Source organism: Rhinatrema bivittatum, chromosome 12 (genome assembly GCF_901001135.1).
Source record: "Rhinatrema bivittatum chromosome 12, aRhiBiv1.1, whole genome shotgun sequence".
NCBI lineage: Eukaryota > Metazoa > Chordata > Amphibia > Gymnophiona > Rhinatrematidae > Rhinatrema > Rhinatrema bivittatum.
Genome location: NC_042626.1, coordinates 23089561 through 23111492, shown reverse-complemented (window position 1 = coordinate 23111492; position 21932 = coordinate 23089561). Strand labels below are relative to the sequence as shown.

At 47.8% G+C, this 21932-nt stretch overlaps 1 protein-coding gene across 1 annotated transcript in view; it reads right to left on the bottom strand.

Moving 5' to 3' along the window:
* Window positions 1–4544: 4544 nt before the first annotated feature.
* The window catches only part of DSCAML1 (DS cell adhesion molecule like 1), a 233064-nt gene continuing 215676 nt past the window's right edge, over window positions 4545–21932 (bottom strand). Inside the window, 9 exon segments of the mRNA XM_029573333.1 lie at window positions 4545–5507; window positions 6176–6487; window positions 7287–7481; window positions 9728–9880; window positions 10511–10629; window positions 11210–11240; window positions 11993–12148; window positions 13708–13995; window positions 15811–15999. Of these exon segments, the coding sequence (XP_029429193.1) occupies window positions 5077–5507; window positions 6176–6487; window positions 7287–7481; window positions 9728–9880; window positions 10511–10629; window positions 11210–11240; window positions 11993–12148; window positions 13708–13995; window positions 15811–15999 (1874 nt within the window). The 3' untranslated portion in view covers window positions 4545–5076.

Genomic DNA, 21932 nt, shown 5'->3' with positions numbered 1-21932 from the left:
ATTTCCCTGTAGGGTTTACAATCTAAGGGGTTTCATCTCATTCTGTGTCTATGGGAAAAATGCTTGGTAAATGGACCCCTAAATTTGTACTGATTTGCCCAAGCAGCAAACACTAAACTCTACTGTAGGACTTCCTTTTTGAAGATTTTTTTTTTGTATGAGTAGGGGCAGGAAGACAAGAGAATGAACCCATTTGCTGAGTCTCCTCCAAATACCACATTTTTTTTTTTTTTTAAATACGATCTCACATCATGCAGAGTTCTCTCTTCAGGTTTCATCGTGTGGCTTTGGATGTTCTCAGAAACAACTGAGGAAGATTAGCAAGTAGACTTGGCTAATAGCAAAAATGACAGGGAAGGTCTATCTGCAGGGATACAACACGTGCAGCTGACAGCTGGGAGATCTCCTTAGCCCAGAGGGTGATGGTAAGAGCAAGGAAGAGGTATAACCAAAGTTAGAAGAGTGTACAAGGGGGCAACTGGGCAGGCTAGATGGGCCAAATGAATCTATATGCTGATATGTACTCTGTACCTATCTGTTAAACTGTGCTTTTTCCACTTGTAAGCTTTTTGTATTAAAAATAACCACCATAAAATTGGAACACAATTCTTTTAACCTCCCCCTCCCAAACAAAGGTTAAAAATTGGAAGCCCTGATTGTGACATTTCAGCAGTGCCTGTTATATTAAGGCTATAATTGCATGTCATCCAGAGTGGTATTTCTATGCAAAGGGGATGGCTGGGGTGTGACTTCCAAACCAGCAAAACAATGACACTCACACAAACAAGGAAAAACAATGAACACGCTCGCAAGAAATAGAAACAAAGAGCAGCTCCAACTAGAACTCAGAGCTGCAGGAGGTGCTGAGTAGAAATGAGCTGGATGTCCCAGGGCTGTCATTTTTACAAGTTTGGAAAGCGCCAACTAGACAGCTAATCCCTCCCCTGAATAATCTGGGTGATGCTGGGCTCTTCATTAGGAACCTGTACTGGCAACAATGTACGCATATCCCCAAAATGCACCTACATGATAAAGCACAGGTAGCGGAGTGATAGCATGGCCAGAGCAGAAATCAGCAGGTCAATCCTATGACGGTGTAAGAAAGAAAATGGCTTTCAGAGCAAAAACACAAGAATCCAGAGCAAGGAAGCGAGGAGTATAATGGAAGAGATGATTAGTAGCACAGTGAGCAGCATCCCAACACCAGCCAACCAGACACCGTCACGGTCATGATGTCCAGTGGGAGCAGCTGCCCAGGCACCATCTTCCTAAGAAAGTCATTGGCTTAGCTACCTTTGTTCTAGACCAAGGGTGAGCAATTCGGTCCTCAAGAGCCTCAAACAGGCTTGGTTTTCAGGATATCCAAATGAATATGCATGAGATCCATTTACATACAATGGAGGCAGGACTGATGGATATTCTGAAAACCAGAGCCGGCCACTCCCTTTTCTAGCCAATAGCAGCCTCCAGCATGATCAATGGCATTGCCGTCACTTTTTGCCTTCCTAGAGCACAGACTGAATGGGGGTCCCTGCGTCCAGCTGTGAAAGCCTAATAACCGATTTTGCTTCCAGTCTAGCAACGGTGCTGAAGCTAAGGACCGTCCTTCATTCTGGTCATATATATCTGCATGACAGCTGAGACATCTGGGGTGACAGCTCAGACATCAGGGGTCTTCTATGCATTCAACTCTTTCCCTCCCATGTGTCTCAGTGTCTGTACAGCAGGGCTTCTCAAACCTGTCCTGGGGACCCCCCAGCCAGTCGGGTTTTCAGGCTATCCACCATGACTGGGCATGAGAGAAACTGGTATACACTGAGTCTCCTTGACGTGCAAATTTATCTCATACCTAGTCATGGTGGATAGCCTGAAAACCTGATCGGGTATGGGGCACCCCAGGACAGAATACATACTTGGGGCACCCCTTTGAATAGGGTCACCAGTGCCCTGCCCAGATTTTCCCAGTTTGTAGCTGTGTAGTAGAAGTCCTAGGGAGGGGGGGCTGAGGGTGCACTGGTACACATATCCTGCTCGCGTACAACTAGGTGCGCACCAGATTGGTCCAGCTCTGATTTTAACCCACGGCATCCGCAGACCTGTGGTTTCAGGTTACAAGACCACAGCTAAATGGAGCCAAAGCCAGAGCTGAGCTGGCTCAGATGGTAACGGCCATCTCCCACCGGCTGATCCACTTTCACTTTACATATAGGGCTTGTTCTGATATTCCTACAAAGCACTGGGAGGACCTTACACCAGGACTGGATCAGTCTGCAGCTAATAATCAAAGACAGTTGAGCAATACCACTTTGAGGCTGTGGTCTACCTGCAGTAAGAAAGGAAGAGGCGAGGAGACCCTTACTCCGCACCAGCTCTGAAATTTTACAAGACATGTCCATTTGAACCCAGATTCCAAAATGTTGAAATAAAAAGATCTTGAGTTTGTTTTGTTTTGGTTTTTTTTTTTTAAACCAAAGATTGAAGTACGGACTTCAGTCCTATGACGACAGAGCTTTTATCAGTGTGCTTCAGCCCCAGTCCCACCCAGAAAGGAGACATCAGGTCCAAGCTTTGCGGCCTGAGCAGTTCCCAGAGAAAGCAAGCCCAAAATCAGCAAATAACACCTGCCTGACTTAGAAAACCTGAGCATACCTCAGTCAGCGCTGATGATTTTGGGGAGTTGCCCACTGGGCTGCACGCAACAGCCCCCAGGGTCCCGCATAGACCAGGGCTGAATCTGCTCATGTTAGGAGGAAGCTGCCTTCACCCAGGTACTGCTCATTAGTAGGAGTGAGGCTTAAAGACACACACTACAGGCTCAGGTGGGTTTAAAAATGTGCAATTAAACTCTCAGTAGAAAAAAAAATAAAGTGGCATCTTCAGAGAAGAAAGAGCATTAATGGCAAAAAGAAACCTTTTCTTTCCTATAGGCATTCTGAGAATACGTTTATTTCCACTTTCAAGGGAGCATGGAATGTTTGCCAGAAGGAAAATGAGCTCTGTCCATGTACAAGGTCACTCCCAGAGCTGTAAACAGATTATAAAACATTGCTCTGGTAACCTCTGATTTTATACTAAAGGACAGGCCACAACTCCCTGGCAGAGGTGAGAAAGTCCAACACCTTCATTGTCAATGTTTAAACTAAGGGACTGTGGGCACTAATCCCAGCTCTGCCTCCAATTCTCTTTACCCAGCTGCCACAGGATTGGATGACTTGCCTGGTATAAATTGGGTAGAGTGCTCGATCACCACAGAGAAACATACAGGCTGATGCAATCTCGTGCGCTCAGGCTAGCGCACAGGGTAACTCGCAGATAGACGCGCATTTTGGAAGGGCATCCATAACCCCTGATCAGCGCGTAGCTAACAATGCTCATCACATCTAAATGCCATGTTGATGAGGCTAATAGCTACTACCCCCAATGTAAAAAATAGCCATGCACCCAATGCGCATACTTTAACCCTTAAAAATGAACACCAGCCTGGGAGCAGGTGTTAAGTCTTGAGGCACCCCCAAAACCTACACAGAAAAGCAGAAAATACTGCTTTTCTGCAGCTCCTCTGACTTAATATCATTGTGATATTAAGTCAGAGGAATCACAGAAAGCAGCAAAAAGGAAAAAAAAAAAAAAAAAAGTACTGATGGTGGTCAGGTTAGGAAGACAGATGCTCAATTTATGAGCGTCCGTTTTCCTAACCTGTGGCTCTGCACAGGTTAAGGAAACAGACGCTAGTAAAATTGAGCGCTCGTTTTCCTAACCCGCGCACAGCCACAGCTCCTGGGAGCCCGATGCCATGGATGTGCTAGGGAAGCACAATTTATCCCTAGAGCGTCCTTTTTTTGCGTGGCGGCTCATTTGCCTATTGCACCGAGCGTCCAAGAGAGGTGAATGTGCGCACAGTAAAGAAAAACGGGCATCCAGTTTGGAGGCATGTTTTTTTACGCGCACTTTATTGCGTCGGCCTGACAGTGCGGTGCACTATAGCGCAGTGATATAAACATATCATCATGCTAGGAGGGTTTACAGTCAGTGCAGAGGGAAAATCCCGGTTCCAAACACCCTCAGCTCTCTAGGGCTGGTGCAGGAGAGGCAAAAAAAAAAACCCAGTCGTGGACTGCCACCAACAGGTCTGGTTTTAAGGATATTTATAATGAATCTGCATGAGGTATATTTGCATGAACTTCCTCCACTGTATGCCAAAACATCCTATCCTGTCCATGTGCTGAAATGGCAGATCAGGCTGTGGCACTCTAGGACAGGAGTTGCCCTGCCCTGGGTTACTATCTCCAAAGAGGTTTGTTTTGTGCCTAAGATGACGAGAACGAACCTCATTCATAAACCGGGGCTCTCGCGGATGATCTGTCTTACTGTATGGCCTTCAATATGTCGCTTAACCACCTTCTGCTCAGACTTGGGACGGAGCTAGGACCACCATAACCTTGAGCTTTAGCAGCAGCACACAGAGCGGAAGGACTTAATTCAGTAAATACAGCACAGCCAGGTAAGACTAAAGCCGTTTCATGCCTCACAATACCCCATGTGCGCTCTTTTTTTTATTTTTATTTATTGGAGTCAAATGGAAAAACTACAACAGAGGAGGAGAAGGTTTATTGCACACTGCGCCAGGCTTTGCGATTTCTTTTCTTTTCATAGGAAAAGGTATTAAGGACAGGAAAAGCAGCTGCAGCTGATAACACTTCCTGCTGGCTGAGGACCGGAGAACATGCGACACCTCGGAAAACTCGGCTTTCAGAACCACCAACAGGATCAGGGAGGAAAAAAGAAAAACCTCCAGAGGCCAGGTGCACCTCCTTTCCAAATCCACCCTAAAACAGCTGGAAAGCAAGACTGGGCTGAAAATCTGGAAACATCCTGCGCCTTTCAATCCCCTCACCTTCTATTTTGTCAGTTTTGAGAAGAAAATAGTATCATTTATACAAAAGAGTTCTTAATATACAAGTCTGCTTTTTTGTTGGTTTTTCCATTTCGTTTTGTTTTTTTTTTTTAACTTTTTTTAAATATATAAAATAACACAGGAAAACAGCTCAGCTTTCTTCCCCTTTCCTCTCCGGTTCACTACACCAGGGTGTAGGATTTGGAATACGCCCCAGCCCCCGGCTTCGGGGCTCTTCCTATTCCAGAGCTGTTCATTTCTAACAAGGAGTCTCTGGAGCCTCCCATTTTGCTGTGCGTGGGCAGGCGCTGCTCAGCATTGGTGGCAGGCGTGGGATCCGCGGCAGTGGGAGTGGCGGAGGCGGCAGAATGCGCTGGGCCCGGCCTGCTGAGAGTTCTCTGAGGTAACGTGGTTGCGACTGTGCTCGGGTGGGGCAGACCTGGGGTTCTGCTCCCAGGCTCCAGCGTCAGGTGCCGGGCCTGGGCGTGATAGGGTCTGGCCAAGTTCCGGATGGAGGCTTCCCGTGGGGGCACAGCAGGGCAGGTGTCTGATAGCTCAGCCTTATGGAACATTGCTTCTGATTTCATGTACAGGGGAACATTGCAGTAATCACCTGTAAGGAAATTATAATTAAAACCACAGTGAGTAAATAGATAAACATTTCAAGCTTGCGCAGAGGTCACGGCGGTTTGTTGGCTTTCAGGTGAGTATATCGGTGGCGATTTGGCTCTGACTCAAGACTGTTATTAAATCTCTGGCACTATTACAAGTTTTTTGCGCAGAGGTGTGTGGGTGGGGATGGAACTGGGACAGTCAGGGGGAGGGGGGAGGAAGAGGGACAACTCTGAGCACTGGAATAGTAAGAACGAGGTGTGTGAGGAGAGGGGGTGGACTCAGCAGGGTATTGTCAGGACTGTGGTAGAGGGAAGCACTGGCAGAGCTGTGGGTGTGGGTGGCTGCCGGAATAGCAGGGGAAGCTGCGGCGAAGGAGGGAGGTATATTGGCAAGACTGGGGAGGGGAGAGGAATGAAGCCCCTTCGCACCTATTTGTTCTTGTGCCACGAGTGCTCCGTAAGCCCCCTACCACCCACCCACACACACGACATTAGCCATTCTCTGAAGTGTTTGGCTACTTTCAGGAGGCCCGCAGATAACAACTCCATATTTCATGCTCTCTCTAGAGATGAGGGGCTTGCACAACAGACCCAGTTCTCCCCAATTCGCCTCCCCGAGCTTCAGACCCTCTCCCTCCCTCCCTCTGCTTGTGCCAGTGGTACCCACTTTTGTTGGCCCTGTGCGGGATGGGCACTGCCACGTTCTTGCAGTGGTCACTGTCCTGGGGCTTTGGGGGCGAGGCTGTGAACCTGCAGATGCCCGGCTCAGACGGCGTGCTCATGGACGTCATGCTGTCCGCGTTCTCGTTGGTCCCTGTGGTCATCTGGTCCGAGGAGCTGTCCGAGATGAAGCACTCTGTGATCTCAAACTTGGCATGCTGCAGCTGCTCCTCCAACCTGGCGTGCTCGTAGGCCCGGGCCAGCTCCTCGTAGGTTGAGGAGGCGCTCTCCGTCGACACCATGCTGTTCCGCCCCTTATCTGCAGCAGGAGGAGAGAGGAGTCCAGTAACGGCGAGAGGAGGCGTGGGGGCAAGGCACCCCCACCCCCACAGGGCGCCTTGTGGGTGGGGCTGGGTGCAAGCTCGTGCATGTGCCAACCCATTCAACCCAGACACACGTCTGGACGAGCTGAACCCTCCGCGGCCACTTCGCAAAGCAGTTTAGGTGCATACAAAGCATTTTACCTGGGTAAATCATTCTCTGAAAGGTCTTTCTTCCTCCCTCCCTCCCCCTATATTTCATGCTGCACGTTTTACTCTTCACTGCATTGAGAGGGGACCTTCCTGGGCGCAGGTTTAGGTCGGGGAGAGGAAAAGTGCACGCATTTTCAAATCTTTGCGAGTCCTTTTCAAGAAAAACCCTTCCAGCAGAAAACTGCAAGTGATCGTGAGGGCCATGCACCCGTGGCCAGGGCCAATTAGAGGGCCAGAGGAGCATTTGGCTCGGGCCTCAGGGACTGTTTTTGGACGCTTCATTTTCTCTTCATGTGTCATCATTTAAATTCTTATTAGGGCTAAGGGGCTTCAAAAGCTAGAAATTGACCGAGGCCTCTCCGGTCCTGCTTTTGCTTTAAGAATTAATAAAAGCCCACGGGTAAAAAACACCCACACGGCCTTTGTGCCAGTGCAGACAGTTTGAAAATTCCCACCCCAACCTGCACTAGGGTAGATCGGGCACTAGCTGGAGTGTCTCACCCCCTGGCGCTGGGGGGGGGGGGGGGGGAGTACTGGCCCACCGCACTATCTCTGGGGAGCGGCCGGCGTGAACTGGTGCAGTACCTGTGTCTTGAGATAAACTGGCGCTGTAGCTGTCGCTCTCCGTCACAGTGATCCCATGCTGCGACCCCACCGTCCTCCAATCTGAAGCCACAGTGCGGGCGGGGGTCGAGGCCTGGCATTTAGTCAGCGTCCATTGGCTAGAGTAGCGGTTCCTGGTGCTGTGCGTGGACTTGACGCTCTTCCTGGAAACAGGATCTGGAAGGAAAGGTTCCAGGAAGACGTTATACTCCCCGAGTCTGGGGTTCTCTTCTTAGCCACTGTCGCTCACAGCAAAGTACCCAAGTATACCCAGAGCTTGACAGAGGCACTGTCTTAGGCACTATTTATGCAGGAGAAAAGAGAGTTAACTGACCCTAAGTTAGCTATATCAAGCTGTGGATTTTTAGCCATCAGGGACTACACGTGTACGTTTGGCCGCATAGAAAAAGAGGTTTAAGGGGCAGAGGTGAGCTAAGGAGGAGCCAGTAGGGCGGTCCAACCCAGGTGACAACAAGGAGGGGGTTGCCAGTGACTGTGCGACCAATTGGGAAGAAGAAATGTTCCAGCCAGGAGCAGAGACCAGCAGAGAGCCCAAGCCCTGCCGGCCGAAGAGAACAGGCCCAGAGTGGCAGACCCAGGGAGGTGGCGGGCCGGCGGCAGCAGGAGACGCCGTGGGCCACCGGTGGAGCCTAACTAGCTGGCGGCCTGCGGCCTCTCCTGCTGCTGTACGGCCCACTGATCTTTCTGCTTGTGGGGAGGGAGGGAGCAGAAGCTATGTGCAGGCGTATGGCCTGAAGATAGCAGGAGGCCCTCGGGCCGTGGTGGAGCTCATCCCTCCATGGCCTGAAGGCAACAGGAGACCATGATGTGTGTGAGCTTGTGTGAATGAGTGAGAGCCTGTTTGTGTGTGCATGTGTGTGTGTCTGTGTGAGATCCTATGTGTATGTGTGTGAGTATGAGAGGGTGTGTGGGGGAGTGTGTGTATGAGAGGATGTCTGTATGTGTGTGCATGAGATGGTGAGTGTATAGAAGAGCGAGTGTGTGTGTGTGCCTGTGTATATATATATGAGAGGGTGCCTGTGGGCATGTATGAGAGGGTGCCTGTGTGCAGGGATGGGGGTGAGAGGAAGCATGTGTGTGTGTGCCTATGTGAGACAGGAATCATGTGTGAGAGATAGAGTAAGCGTGTATGTGTGAGAGAGAGAGAGACAAACACACACACTCAAGCTCCCTCTGTCTCTCACCAAACATGTATGTGTGTGAGTGACAGAGGGAGCATATTTTGTTTGTGTTTCTGTGTGTGTGTGTGTGTACCCCCAGTTCATAACAATCTCAAGGTGACAGGTATGGAGAGTGGGAGGATTTTTAAAATCCTTATTAGCTTTAATTACTGGGTGCTATTTGATGTCTGCTGTTTTGAAATATTTTATAGATGTTTAGAAAATTTTTAAAAATGTATACAGGAGCTTCTAATTATTGATTATTATTCTATTAATCAGCTGTTTTGAAATGTATATTTTTAGTAAGGTTTTACTATTCTGATTGATTTTTATGTCTTGATTGTATTGTTTTGAGGAATAGTGATTTTCTGCTTTTCCATTGTTGCACTGCATACACAATCTGGCTTGTGGTTTTCAGTTTAGTTTTTGCCTGCATGTGTGAGAGAGAGAGAGAGGAAGAGTGTGTGTGTGTGTGTTAGCGTGTGAGAGAGACAGAGGAAGCATGCTGTGTGTGAGAGAGAACAGAGAAAGTGTGTGTCTCTCACACAGCATGTATTTGTATGAGAGAGAGGGAGCATAGTGTGTGTGTGTGTGTGTGTGTGTGTGCGCGCGCGCGCGTGCGTGCATATGTGCCCCAATCTACAACAATCTTAGGATGACAGGTATGGAGAGCGGGAGATTTTTAAAATCCTTATTAGTTTTATTTATTGGGTGTTATTTGATGTGTCTGCTGTTCTGAAATATTTCATCGATGTTCAGCAAATTTGAAAATGATATATGGGGGGGGGGGGGGGAAGAAGTATCCGCCCCAGGTGCCATATGCTCTAGATACGCCTCTGTTAAGGGGTGTTGTGAAAGTCACCGATGAATATGTGGAGTGGGCATGTCACGAGAACATGTACTTTACAATTTCTTTTAACATTACTTTGAGCTGCGTCAGCCAATATTAAAACACAATGTACCCAGCTACCTGCTGGCTGAAGATCGGTTAAGTTTAAGCAGGCTGAATTGTGCGTGCATGCACTGGCCGTTAGCTGCACTACTGGAAAAAATCCCATGGTCACACACATGTGCAGATACAGAGCTTCAGATACAGGCTCACACACAGGCACAGTCTCAAATACACCCACGCACTTACGCAATACAACACATATAGAAACATGCACGCAAACCCAGGCAGCCACACCCATCAGCATAAACAGAATGAGGAACATGCATTCAGTCATAGCCCAGGATATGTACTGGTTCCAGGTCGAATGTCAGACATGTCTATGAGAGGTCCTGTGTTCTGGATCAGCGCCGGATGGTGCAGCGAGACGCCGGTGCAGAAGCTCTGTGGATTCACAGTCTGACTGAACTCACTGTCAGTCACCGGGATGGTGGCTTTATCATCTCCTGCAGGGAGGAGAGAGAGCGGGAGATCAGCACAGTCCACGCCAGGCCATTCCATGCAGGCTGGGCGCCACCCTCCCCCTGCATGCTCGCCTCTGCCTCACAAGGCCCATTGCTCTTTCGCAAGTTTTCTGAAGGAACTGGAGGGTATCCAGTCCTTCAGAATCCTGAGGTCCATTTAGGTAGCAGCACTGATAATTGACCTTGGATCACGAGTCCCAGTTCATACACCGCCAACGATTCTGAATTCGGGAATCCCAACTCGCACACGGTGCGCCTTGGATTCTAGGTACAAGAGTCCCAGAAAATACTCTGCCAGGGATTGATCTATTTTATTTGCCTTATAAAAAACCCAGTAAGGTGAGATAAAATATACCGTCTTAATAAAACACAGTACACATGCAGAACCTACAGATCCCGGAGAGCTAAGGCAGGAAAGGGGAAAAGAAAGATGCTGCTTGTGGTTGGCTAATGGAGGCCTGAAAAGAGAATACAATTTGTCCCAGCTCACAGACATGCAGAGGGAGGATCTGAACTCGTGTCCCAGGAATTCCAGCTGCACTAAATGCTATCCCCAACTGGGGTCCCCTGCCACCAAGCAGCAGCTTCATCCCTGCAAGCAGCAGCACGTACCCAGCTGTTTGATGCCCTCTTTATCTTCAATGAGCAGCTGGACACGGGGGATATCTATATGCAGCCGAGGCCCTTGTGGGGGCCCCTTCACCGGTGTATCAAAACTGCGATTGTTTTTGCTGCAGATCAGAGAAAGCGAGAGAGGCGTGAACGCAGTGCAGAGGCCCAGGCAGATAAAAAGACAACACTGCAAGCAGGAGTCTGGGAGAAGTGCCGTGGCCAGCACCCGTCCAAGAGAGCAGCGCAGGCTGCCACGTCCCGACACGTGGCACTGCAGATTACACACTCCAGGCATTGCTCATTGCCCATGAAAGGAAGCAATTTATAGCATTAACTAACTAAAGCCAGTGACAACGCAGGCAGGAGCTGCAGAAGCTGCTTCCTTACAGGTCTACCTCTGTCTGCCCTGCACACACACACAAAGCTCTTCCATTGCACCTGACCAGGGCTGCTGGAAGGAGCAGGCACCACTCTGCCACCACTGCTGACGCCGCAGTGGAAATAAGTTTCTGCCCAGCCGCAACATAGGATGAGCAATACCCTTCCTCCACCCAGGTGCTCTTTAGCCTGGCAATGGTCCTGCTACCTCACTCCTGCCCTGCAACACCCTCTTGCTATTCCAGTACTGAGACCCTCATATGCACCTCATTCCAGTAACTGAAACCCCGACTATTCCATCAATATGGAGACTTTCATTACCTGATCAGCATCTCAGCCAAACTCTTTGCATCTGCCATAGAAATACAAAAAGAGATAGGGCGTTAGAAACACCACGTCTGCAACACAAACAGACTTAAGAGACTGAGCGAATCATGGCGGCTTCTCCTGCTACAGAGTGCAGGTCGGGGGGTCTCGGCACCTCCCAGGTGGAGCAGAAAGGCGAGGGGGAGCTCCCCTGCTATTCCAAGCAAACAGTCTGAAATGATTCAGCTCAGATCTGTGGCACAGCTCACACTGTACCCCCTGCTGCAGGGCTCTCAGAATGTCTCGCTGGCGACCTACAGGTTCTCCAGGCTCCGTCCGTGTTCCTGCTCCGTAGCGTCCCACCAGAAACAAAGTTCAAGTGGTGCCGAGTTCAGGTGAGGCAAAGAGAAGGGGATGCGGCCGGCACCATCACAGGGCAGCTCAGGAGAGAACGCATTCAGCTGTGCAGTACACGAGGGTGAACGCAGGCCGCACGGCTTACGGCGAATGTCACAGATCAGTCACCCTCCCCCCCTTGCACTCATTTTGGAAAGGGCACCCAGAGTGGCACCTCAGAAGAGCCAGAAGCAGCTGCAAGTGGGCCCCCTATCTTCCTTGGGCCCCTCTACACCTCAGCGTCTGCTTGGGCAGAGTTTGCATCCCTGGGGAAATTACATTTTCCCCATTGTCCTTTGCATCTTGGGAGCTCTGACACTGAAAGGGTTAGGGGATCGCAGTTTTGCATGTGCTCTCTGCTCAGATGTGCTGGGTGGGAGGTCTGGTGCGTCTCCCGCTCACCTCTCAGCCTCTTCAGTCGCTTTTCCTTCCTCTTCTTCCGGATGAAAAAGAGCAGCCCAGCCCCGAGGGTGGCCAGGATGACAGGGCAGGCGATAGTGAACAGCTTCCTCACATCATCCCCCTCCCCCTGGGCTGATTTGATGGGTGGGATTGTGCCTGCAAGTTAAAGAATAGGTTTAAGGATTTCAGCAGGGGTGGGCAGTGCTTTCAGTGGGGCGCTACAGAAATGTAATGTAAGATAACGTAGGGGCGCCATAACCTGGAGTGTCTCAGCTTTATATGCTGTCAGCAGAGGCACAGCGGGGCTGAAGACCTCTCTTTCCCCTTCCCACCTTACCCTAGCGTAAGGTGCTAGGAACTCGCCTGGGGTTGCTTTGCCAAATGCATTTCTTGAGCTGTAGGGAGGTGCGTACATGGGTGGAAGGAGGAAGCCACCACCCCAGAGCCGTCAGGGCCCATTGAGAGCTACCAAGGCAGCAGGCCAGGCCTGGAAAGCTGCTACACTTACCACCTCCCTCCCCATTTTTCCTGCACCGGGGGCAGTGCTGAACCTTTGCGTGCCTCGATTAAGGCATGACAGTTCTACCTGTGCTATCGCAATGAATTACACACAGGGATTGTGATACTGACAGAGGAAGAAGCAGATTCCAAAGCAGCATGGGAGATTCTCCCCCCTCCCCCCCCCCCCAAAAAAAAAACCAAGAAAAAATTCAGACACAGTCATCACTTTTCTCTAATTTTATCCATTCAAAAATCAAAACTATTTTTATGGACCTCTGCCAACGGTAAATGTAATTGCAGGAAAAGGTCTGCCTTAAAGCCGCACTAGTGCCACTGGCCTGTGCATGACTCTTGGGCTAAAGCATTGCTGAGGGACAATATAAGACGTCTTGGCAGGCAGTGTCCAGTCATGGATGGAAACATAGGGTATGATGACCGGTCTGGGCCACCCAGCCTGTTGCATCTGCCCACTCCCCCTTTCCTGAGGCAAGGCTGCAGGCCCCCGTGCACTCTGGTTTCCCCGAGGCGAAGGCTGGTCTCCTATTCCCTCTCTACCATCTCTGCTGGGAGGTTGTCTCGGATAATCCACCTCTCTTTCCTTATGTTCCCCCGCAGTCTACTCCTACCCCAGCTCTAGACCAATAAACCTTTGGCCTGGACTCTAGAACTTCCTTTCTCCTAGTTGTTTGCCCCTCGGCACTATTTAGTCCTTTTAGGGATCTAAGGGGGCAATTTTGAATCGCTCGCACTGTTTCTCTCTGGAAGCACGCAGAAACGTTTGCGTTTGTGCAAGCAGCTGGCAGAGTGGTAGAACAATACGTGTACATTTGAAAATCCCATTTATGCATGCTGTAATTATTCCCCACACATGCTCCCTGGTATGCTTTTTAACTCATCTAAGAATGTGCATGCTTGGAAAGCCGCTCGTGCTGTTATCAGGAAAATGACTTTGAAACCCATCCTCTCCAATGTCTCTCTCATATCCCCCCCCCTCGGTTATACATAGATGAGAACCTTGCATTTCACTTCACAGGCCTTGTGATGTACCTCCTGCACCATTTTGGTAGCCCTCCTCTGGATTGACTCTACCCTGTCTATAAGGCTTCTGGAGACATGACCTCCAGCACCGGGTATAATATTCCGCAGCCAGCTCCTGGATTCAGGGGGTTACAACTTACACTAATGAGGAAAGACTCCAGCAAGCCAACACTTACTGCCGTCGTAGTCCAGCGTGGGGAACTTGGCGGTCTCATTGCCACATCCGGCACTGTTGCAGGCTCTCATCTTTAGCTCGTACCAGGTCGCCTCCCGCAGCTCTGTCAGGGACACCTCGCTGGCGTTGCTGGTCTTCAGGCTCTGCCACACCCAGCTGCCCTTGGGGCGGTATTCCAAGATGATGGTGCTGATGGGGCAGCCTCCGTTGCTCCAGCCCTGCAGGTTCAGCCTGGCATGCGTGGAGTTAATATGAGTGAAGAGAGGCTGGTCCTTGCTGAAGGAGGGCTCTGTGGGTGAAAAGGCCATCAAGAAGAGAATGAGGGCTGTTTTTTTCTGAAGGGGCATGCAGAACAGAAGAAAGAAGGACTGGAAAGGACCGATACTACAATACATACCAGCTGGGGCTGTCTAGCATGCTGCAAGCACGGTACTAGCAGAAACACAGGCACTCCCATTCCCAGGTCTGCATGTGACCGGGTGAGTGCGGCAGGTTGATGGTGGTGGGGCATTATTAATATCTTTCAGGTGTACGGACTTTTAAATAATGCATAGGACTCAAATTCTTCCAGTGGAAAAGAAGCTGTAGACCTAAGGGTCATGACATGAAACTCCAAGAGAAGCAACATCAGGAAGTGTTTCATCGAGGAGAGAGAGTGGTGGGTGCATGGAATGACCTCTCAGAAGAGGTGGTGAAGACAAGAATAGTAATGGAGTTCAAAAGGGCAAGGGCTAAACACAGATGATCCCTAGTGGCTACAGGCTGGAACTGAAGAAATGGGGTAACCTGTGCTAACTTCAGGTGTAATATTTCTGTATGGGGATAACCCTGCATGGAGCAGCAGTTACAACATTAAACATTTTGGGGCCGATGCAATATTTGTGCGCAGATAATGGGCACTCAGTGTTGAGCGCCCGTTTTCCTAACGCGTGCCCAGCCACCTCTGCCGGGCGTGTGATGAAATATTAAAATGAGGGGTCACACTAAAAAGGAGGCGCTAGGGAAAATTTGTGCATCCCTAGTGCCCCCTCAGCATCGGGCACACAGGAGAGGAGGCTATCAAGTGGGTGGGAAAATGGCTGCTTACGCTACGAGCGTCCGTTTTCTACTGCTACAGGTAATGACACACACACGATACACTGCCGGACCACGTATCTTGTGTGCGTCTATTGGGCATCCAGAATTTTCTTTTTCAAACACTTTTTTTTTTCTTCTTTTAACTAATTCTGCTTTATTCGATTTCTCCTACTTAGTATTGCTACGATACTAACAGGAGGAATCACAAAAAGCAGGATTTTTTTTTGTTTTTATCAACGTGCCCTTATGCCAGCCCCGGGCTGGTGTAAAATTTGCCACATTGTAATGGGCACATTAGCCGCAAGGGAAATTTGTTGCAACGTGGGGATTAGCTAATAGCCCCATGGAATTTACATGCGATGAGCACTATTAGCTACGCGGAGTTTTGGATGCGCTAATCCCCTTATTGCATGGGGGGTTATGGACGCGCATCAAACCATGCGCTAGCTGCTGCGCATGGTATTGCACTGACCTCTTTGCTGGGCAAACTGGATGGACCATTTGGGTCTTTATCTGCTGTCATTTACTATATTCCTATCTGGAAAGATCAAAGGGACCTGGGATGCCAGATATTGGTAGCTGTTGGATTATTGTGGGACTCTCTTGTTGGACATCAGAGGGCAAGGGATCTGGGTGTGCATTATAAAGGGGGTCTTACATGCTCAGTTACTCAGGAGGGGGGGGGGGGGAGTACAATGGAGAACGATGAATAAACTATCTCGGATAAGGAGTGATATCCTGCAGATGGGAGATACCCTTGGAAGTGTGGACGGGAAATACTGAGCAGTCTGGTTGGGCTAGCTGGTCCTTTTCTTCCATCAGCTACGTTATGTTGTACCAGACAGTGGCAACATAAAAACACAAACACAAGGTCCACAGGTGGTGGGTGAAAAGTCGCACAGGAGTTGGACATCTACAGACACACACAGCACCCAGGGGAAGAGATGGGAGTGTGGATATCCCATGGGAGGTGGACAATTGCAGGCAGGTGGCCCAGGGAGCACAGACAAAGAGCAGGGCAGGTTACCTCGTCCATGGGTCTTCGCTTCCATGATTTCACTGATTCTGCCAGCGCCCACACTGTTCTTGGCTGCAAGTTTAACTTTGTACCACGTGCCGCACTTCAGGTTATCCAGCTTAAACGAACGCTCTGCGGAGCCAATGAACACGTCCTTCCATTCTTCACTGTTATCTACCGAATACTGCAGCACGAAACCTGCTCCAGAGCCAGAGGAGAGAGAGAGAGGCAAAGACTGTTACAGAGAGGCAGGGGTGGCGTTAGCTCGGGCCACAGAGTTTCAGTGGCCACTAAAAAAAAAAAAAAAAAAAAAAAATGTGCACATCACAGTTCGCAAAGCCCAACCTCAATCTTGGACAGCAACTACAAACTATGCAGCTGCATAGTTTGTAGTTGCTGTCCAAGATTGAGATTCCTCCACGTGGGCCGCTGCCTTCCTGCGGCCCACGTGGAGGAAACAGCAGCTGTTTGAACCGTGGGTGCTATTGTATCCGTGGAGCACCCGCGCCGCTCAAACATCAGCTGCAAGACTGCACAGACCCCAGTTTTGTCTCCATGCTTCTGTGTTTAATTTGTGGTCCCTTATTTTGTATCAGATAAGGGTTCAGTCTGTGTTCTGCATGAATAACTGAGGTGAGGGATTCGGCCTCCATGGAGTGTCTGTGTAAGGATCCATAGCAGTCTGGCTGGTGTACTGATGTTCTAGGGCCTATAGTAATATTTGTCTGCCGCCCTTTCTTAGGCGGGGTTGCTGCCACTTGAATCCTGGAAGTTAGTGCTAAACACTCACCTTTTTGAGGCTGTTTTTAAACCCTTAAGCCTAATTGTCTACTTTCAACCTCAGTTTTAACCATTGCCTCCCTCTATGAAACACCCCAAATCTCTTTTGCTCTGTATGTTTGTCTTGATTATTGAGCAGGGACAGTCTCTTATCTGTTGTTTGTACGGCAGTTGTAGAGCACTATAGAAATGTTAAGGGGTCGTAGTATAGCAGGTTCACTACATAGGTTGCTGTGTATTTTTTTTGTAGGATTTTATCTTTTATCTTTACTATAACATTTGTGAATTGCCTACTGCCAAAGTGATGTAATGTACAAACAAAAGTGCATAACAGTAGCAAAAACCTATAATAAATACTTTTAAACAAAAACACAAAATCCTTAGTATGAAGAAGACATAACCGGTAGAGACAAGAAAAATTACACGTAAGCTGGCCTGAACAAAAATGTTTTAAAAAATGATCTGAAGTCTGAAGAGGTCATCAATCGCAAACTCTCTGGCAGAGTTCCACAGGGCGTGAGCGGCCACTGAAAATGCTCTCTCTCTCTCTTCCCAGCAAGACACATCAGCTTCAGGGAAGGGATGTCCAAAAGACCTCTCTGTCTGAGAGGACTGAAGGGCACATATTGGATTATGCATATTTAATAAAGTATTTGCCGCAACAAATTGTGAACTAGCATTGCAACTTTCTACTGTACTGGCGACCAATGAAGGTCATACAATACCGGGGAGATGTGATCTTTTCTATTCTTCCCAGAGAGGAGGCGAGTGGCTGAATTTTGTAAAAATTGCAATGCTTTCCATGAGGATACAGGAAAGCCCAATGTAAATGGAGTTAAAATAGTCCAGAAGTGGTAGAATTAACGCCTGAACAACTGAGCAAAAATTAGAATAATCTAGCAGATTTAACAACCGTCTTTATCTGCTGATGAAATGTTAAGTTGGAAGCCATCCATACCCCAAGTCTTTCACCTGAAACAATTTCAAAGAGAACCTGGCAGTGGAAGGTGTTTATGTTGCTGTTAGTGGAATTTAAATATTTTTTGTATGGTGAGTTGTAAGGGGAAATTCCTGTGTCTGTTGTTGACAGAAATTCTGTGGATGCAGAGTGTGTGTGCAGGATATTTGATGAGATTCTGCCCCTTCTTGTATAGATTCCAGACTTCACTATCATATAGAAGAATTGACTGAATGATGCTAGCAAATTATTTTAATGATATTAATTTATTTGATTTATATTCTTCCTCTCAGGCACTTCCAAAGTGGATTACATTCAGTCACTATGTTTTGTTTTTTTTATTTAAAATACTTATTTTTCACCAATAGCAGTCCAGCTGTGCTAAACAGATTACAAAATAATCTAAGAAAAATAAAATTCAGTCAAACATACAAAACATAAAAACACACACCCCTCTGTACATAAACCAAGGCAACAACAGTTCCAAAAGTGTCCTGCTATGCAATTGAGAGATCAACCAAACTCCACTGGCAAACTATTCCATGATGAAGGTCCTAGAATAGAAAAAGCTCATTTCCTTGTTATATGTCCAAATTTAACTAAAGAATTACAGTAGTCTAGAGTTGTAAGAACAAAAGCCTAGATAATTCAGAAGTCATTTTGATCTAGAACGTATCTCAATGATGAAGCAACCGTAACTTAAAATAACCGGATCGTCAGAGTAGTTCAATTTGTGGCTTAAATGTCAAACGGAGAATCAAGCTGGAATCCTAGATTTCCTAGATCTTTACCCTGAACCCCATTACCACTTATGGACAGGGAAAGATGTCCAGTCATGGGTCCATGAGAAAAAGGCTTCTAATCCGATTATAGTTTTACTGGGTGGTTGTAACTGGCTGGGAAGGGATGTAATTCCACAGATGGTCTTTGTGACTTTTTCTTATTGTGTCTTTCATAGCCAATTTAAAAACAGGACAACATGCTGTGGGAGTGGGGATGCATAGAAATGGCACTTTGCCTTGCCCCCCTTCCATATTCAACTCGTTCCCCTGTAACCTCCTCCAATACTTCTGTCTAGACCCCGCTGCCACTCTGGGATGGGGACAGTTGGACAGCATCCCAGTTTCTGGAGGGACTCAGTTCTTGTGTGCTCTGCTGGGTCCCTGCCTGTTGTTTCTGTGCTGGGGTGCGGCTTCCTTGGCTGTGTTTCAGTTCATGAGTTGTGCAGGACCTGCACGGGTAGAAATGCCCCAGCACAAGAAGAGGCCCAACAGAGAGCAGTCCTGGGACTTGGTGAGCAGCAGTCTGCGGTGCAAAAGACTGGAAACTGAGCCACATGGAGCTGCGGTACTGCTCCGTGTTGCCCAAGAGAGAGTCAAGATAAGCCTGTATCTTAGTTACTCTTGCATCTTCAGTTTAATTATCAAAATCGTGAAAGGAAGAAAGGGGAAGGACATATGGGCCATTGGCCCAGATCTTTTAAGAACCTGCAGAGGGGAGAGACAAAGACCTCGAGAGAGAGGAGCAACACTGATGCTACAGGAGAGAAGATTGTCTGACACTACATCTACCCCCTGAACAGGAAAAACTTGTATCCTTCTCAACTAATGGCTTATTGACCAATTTAAGCTTGCAATGTGTGCAGCTGGTCATTTAAAAATGTCAGAGCACCCTGCCAATCCCTGGAGGGGGTATCTGCATGCCAGGGACCGCTGGGGATGGTCTCCTGCTGCAGGGGTTGGCATCCCTAGGCCTGCACGCCGCTTCCCAGTTTCTTAACTTTAGTTTGAAACAGTGCCAGACCGTCGCCAGTAGAGGTCGCCCCTTTCACACAAAATGAAATGGTTGCAGGACTGAAATACTGAAGCAACCGCAAAATAATTGTAAAAGATTAATTATATATATATATATATATATATTTATTTTTTTTACATGAAATAATAAAAAAAAAATCCCCATTAAAGAACCCTGGTTTGTGCGTTATTTCCTGCTGCCTTTTTGTTTTGAAGAATAGGAAAGGAATCAGGGAGGAGAGGGAACGGACAGTCCCACCTGTCCCTCTGTAAACCTGGCCGCGTAATCTGGGCAAAGTGTCTCCCCCTCCCCCCAAGTCCTTTTCTCCCCTTTCTACGCACGCCTTGGGGACAGGACCCGCTCCCCTGAAATACAGAATCGAATGCCATCTACTTCAGGCGCTTTTTCTGTCTCCTCCTCCCCTCCCCCCCCCCCCCCACCCCCTCTTCCTCCTCCCTCCCTCCTCTCCAGGGCTAGGCTGTGCAAGGAGACCTGATTTCCAATTCAAATCCACTGCTAACTCCCTTGTGCATTACATTAACCATGTATTTCTGCTTAATTTCATGCATATGGATGGAGATGGGCCCACTCTTGCATTATTAAAATATATTCTGGAATCCTGATCAGATGCAGCTCTGTGCATGGCTGTGTGCGCTCCCTGTTATCTAGTTTATCTATTCACGCCCGCCTCCCCCTCCCCTGGAACCTACTTCTCCCTCCCCATCTATCTGTCCTCCCCACCCCTCTTATCCAACTTCCCCACCCCAGCTACACTTGCTATCTATCAATCATTCTTCCCCCCTCCTGTGGTATCTTTAAATCTATTAGAAGCAATGAACCACCTGCATAGAGGGGAAGAAAAGATGATCATGAAAACAAATGGCCGCCTTCGTGAACTCGCTTCCTGGATCAGAGAGACAGAATCCTTATTTCTCAGTTTATTTACAGCCTAGAACCGCACACAGGGTTTCTGCTGTACAACCTGATGCCAGATAGAAAAGGCTTTGCTGGAATGGGCCATTTCAGAGAACCAGAAGAATCCACCTTCATTTGTTTTAGGCGAAACACAAATATTCTTACTCACTCAATCACTCTTTTGGGACATTCTCCTCCAGTTCCTCACCCCTACACTCTTGTAATTTCTAATAAAAATCTATACCTTCCAGGACCCAGTGATTACCCTAATCTAGGGCTCAGAGGTGAGAGCCTAAAATGCTGACAGCCAAATCCATCTCAGCCACTTACTCATTAGTGGACTGTAACACAGAAACCCAAACTACAATAGGAACAGAAAACTCCAGCAAATTGTACAGTGGTCAGAACAAGATCAACCCATGAGTTCTAGACCACACAGGAAGAGTACCTTGGGCAATGAAATAATGGCTTTTTAATGGCTGAATGCCTTTGACTAAACATTCCCTGAGTGAATATCTAGGAGCACAAGACACAAAGTCACATGATCACAGTTGCACTTTCATGGCACCCTGTGCTGTAATTCTATCAATCAACATGTCCCTTTAAATCCAGACCACCTTTCTCAGCTGCCGGTCAGGGAATGGAAGAGTTCGCTGCCAGCTTACTGCACTACATCACATGCCTTCCACTTTAGTGCTGCTGGCCTTGCCCAAGGATCGTGCCAGCTCTTCCCTGTGCTTCCATCATTTTATAAATTCTATGATGTAAATACATATGCACGCAACTAAAATACATCTTCTCATTTCAATGTGGCCTAGTCCCATCACTAGTGTTTTCACTGATGACTTGTTTCTGCCTGTGAAAGATTGGTGTGAGGCTGTAAAAGGAAAAGCAGAGTTAACTTCCATGGGAGGCTGGTCCAAAGTTGCTTCTTTCACCAATGCCCTTTTCTTTAAGATGATTAAGAGTGTTAGGAGGCATCCTGTGTCCTAAATGAAGACCCACGTTACTCTCCCATCAACACCACATCATAAGATTGCTCTTCTAGCTTAACAGGAAGACACAAACACAGGGGCTTGCAAGCAATCATGTAAGGAAAGACAAGAAAATGTACACATAGGCAATGAAATATCACACAAAATCTCTATTATGTATATATGACATCATTCAACGATATGAAAAGGACCGTCATAACTCGAGCTGATGGAAAAATGTATAACCACTGAAAGCTAGGTGAGTATAATCATATATCCAGTTTCATAGTCCTTTTATAATGAAAAAAAACTTTGCTTATGCACATAAAATCTATAACTTGCACATAGCCACAATCCAAAAAATGATATGCTCCAACTGACTTTACTTATCCCGAAGCAAACCATTACCCCAACACAAACCATGTTTCAAGATCTTCTATATCAGAGCGAGTCGCATAGTTTGATTTTGCTCTTCAAAGTGTTTAATCCTTTGGACTTCACTTCAAACTTCAAGTGGTCCTTACGCTCTTCAATAGTGGATGGAGTTCTAAAAAAAAAAAGAAATGGAGGAAACCACACTTTAAATATCAAGTGGAAGTGATGATTCTAAAGTCCCTCAACTGATCAGTAGTCCTAACACTTATTTTATGAAAAGAACACCACAGATAGGCAGATTTAACATGCCATTCAATATGATGAAAAAAACTTAT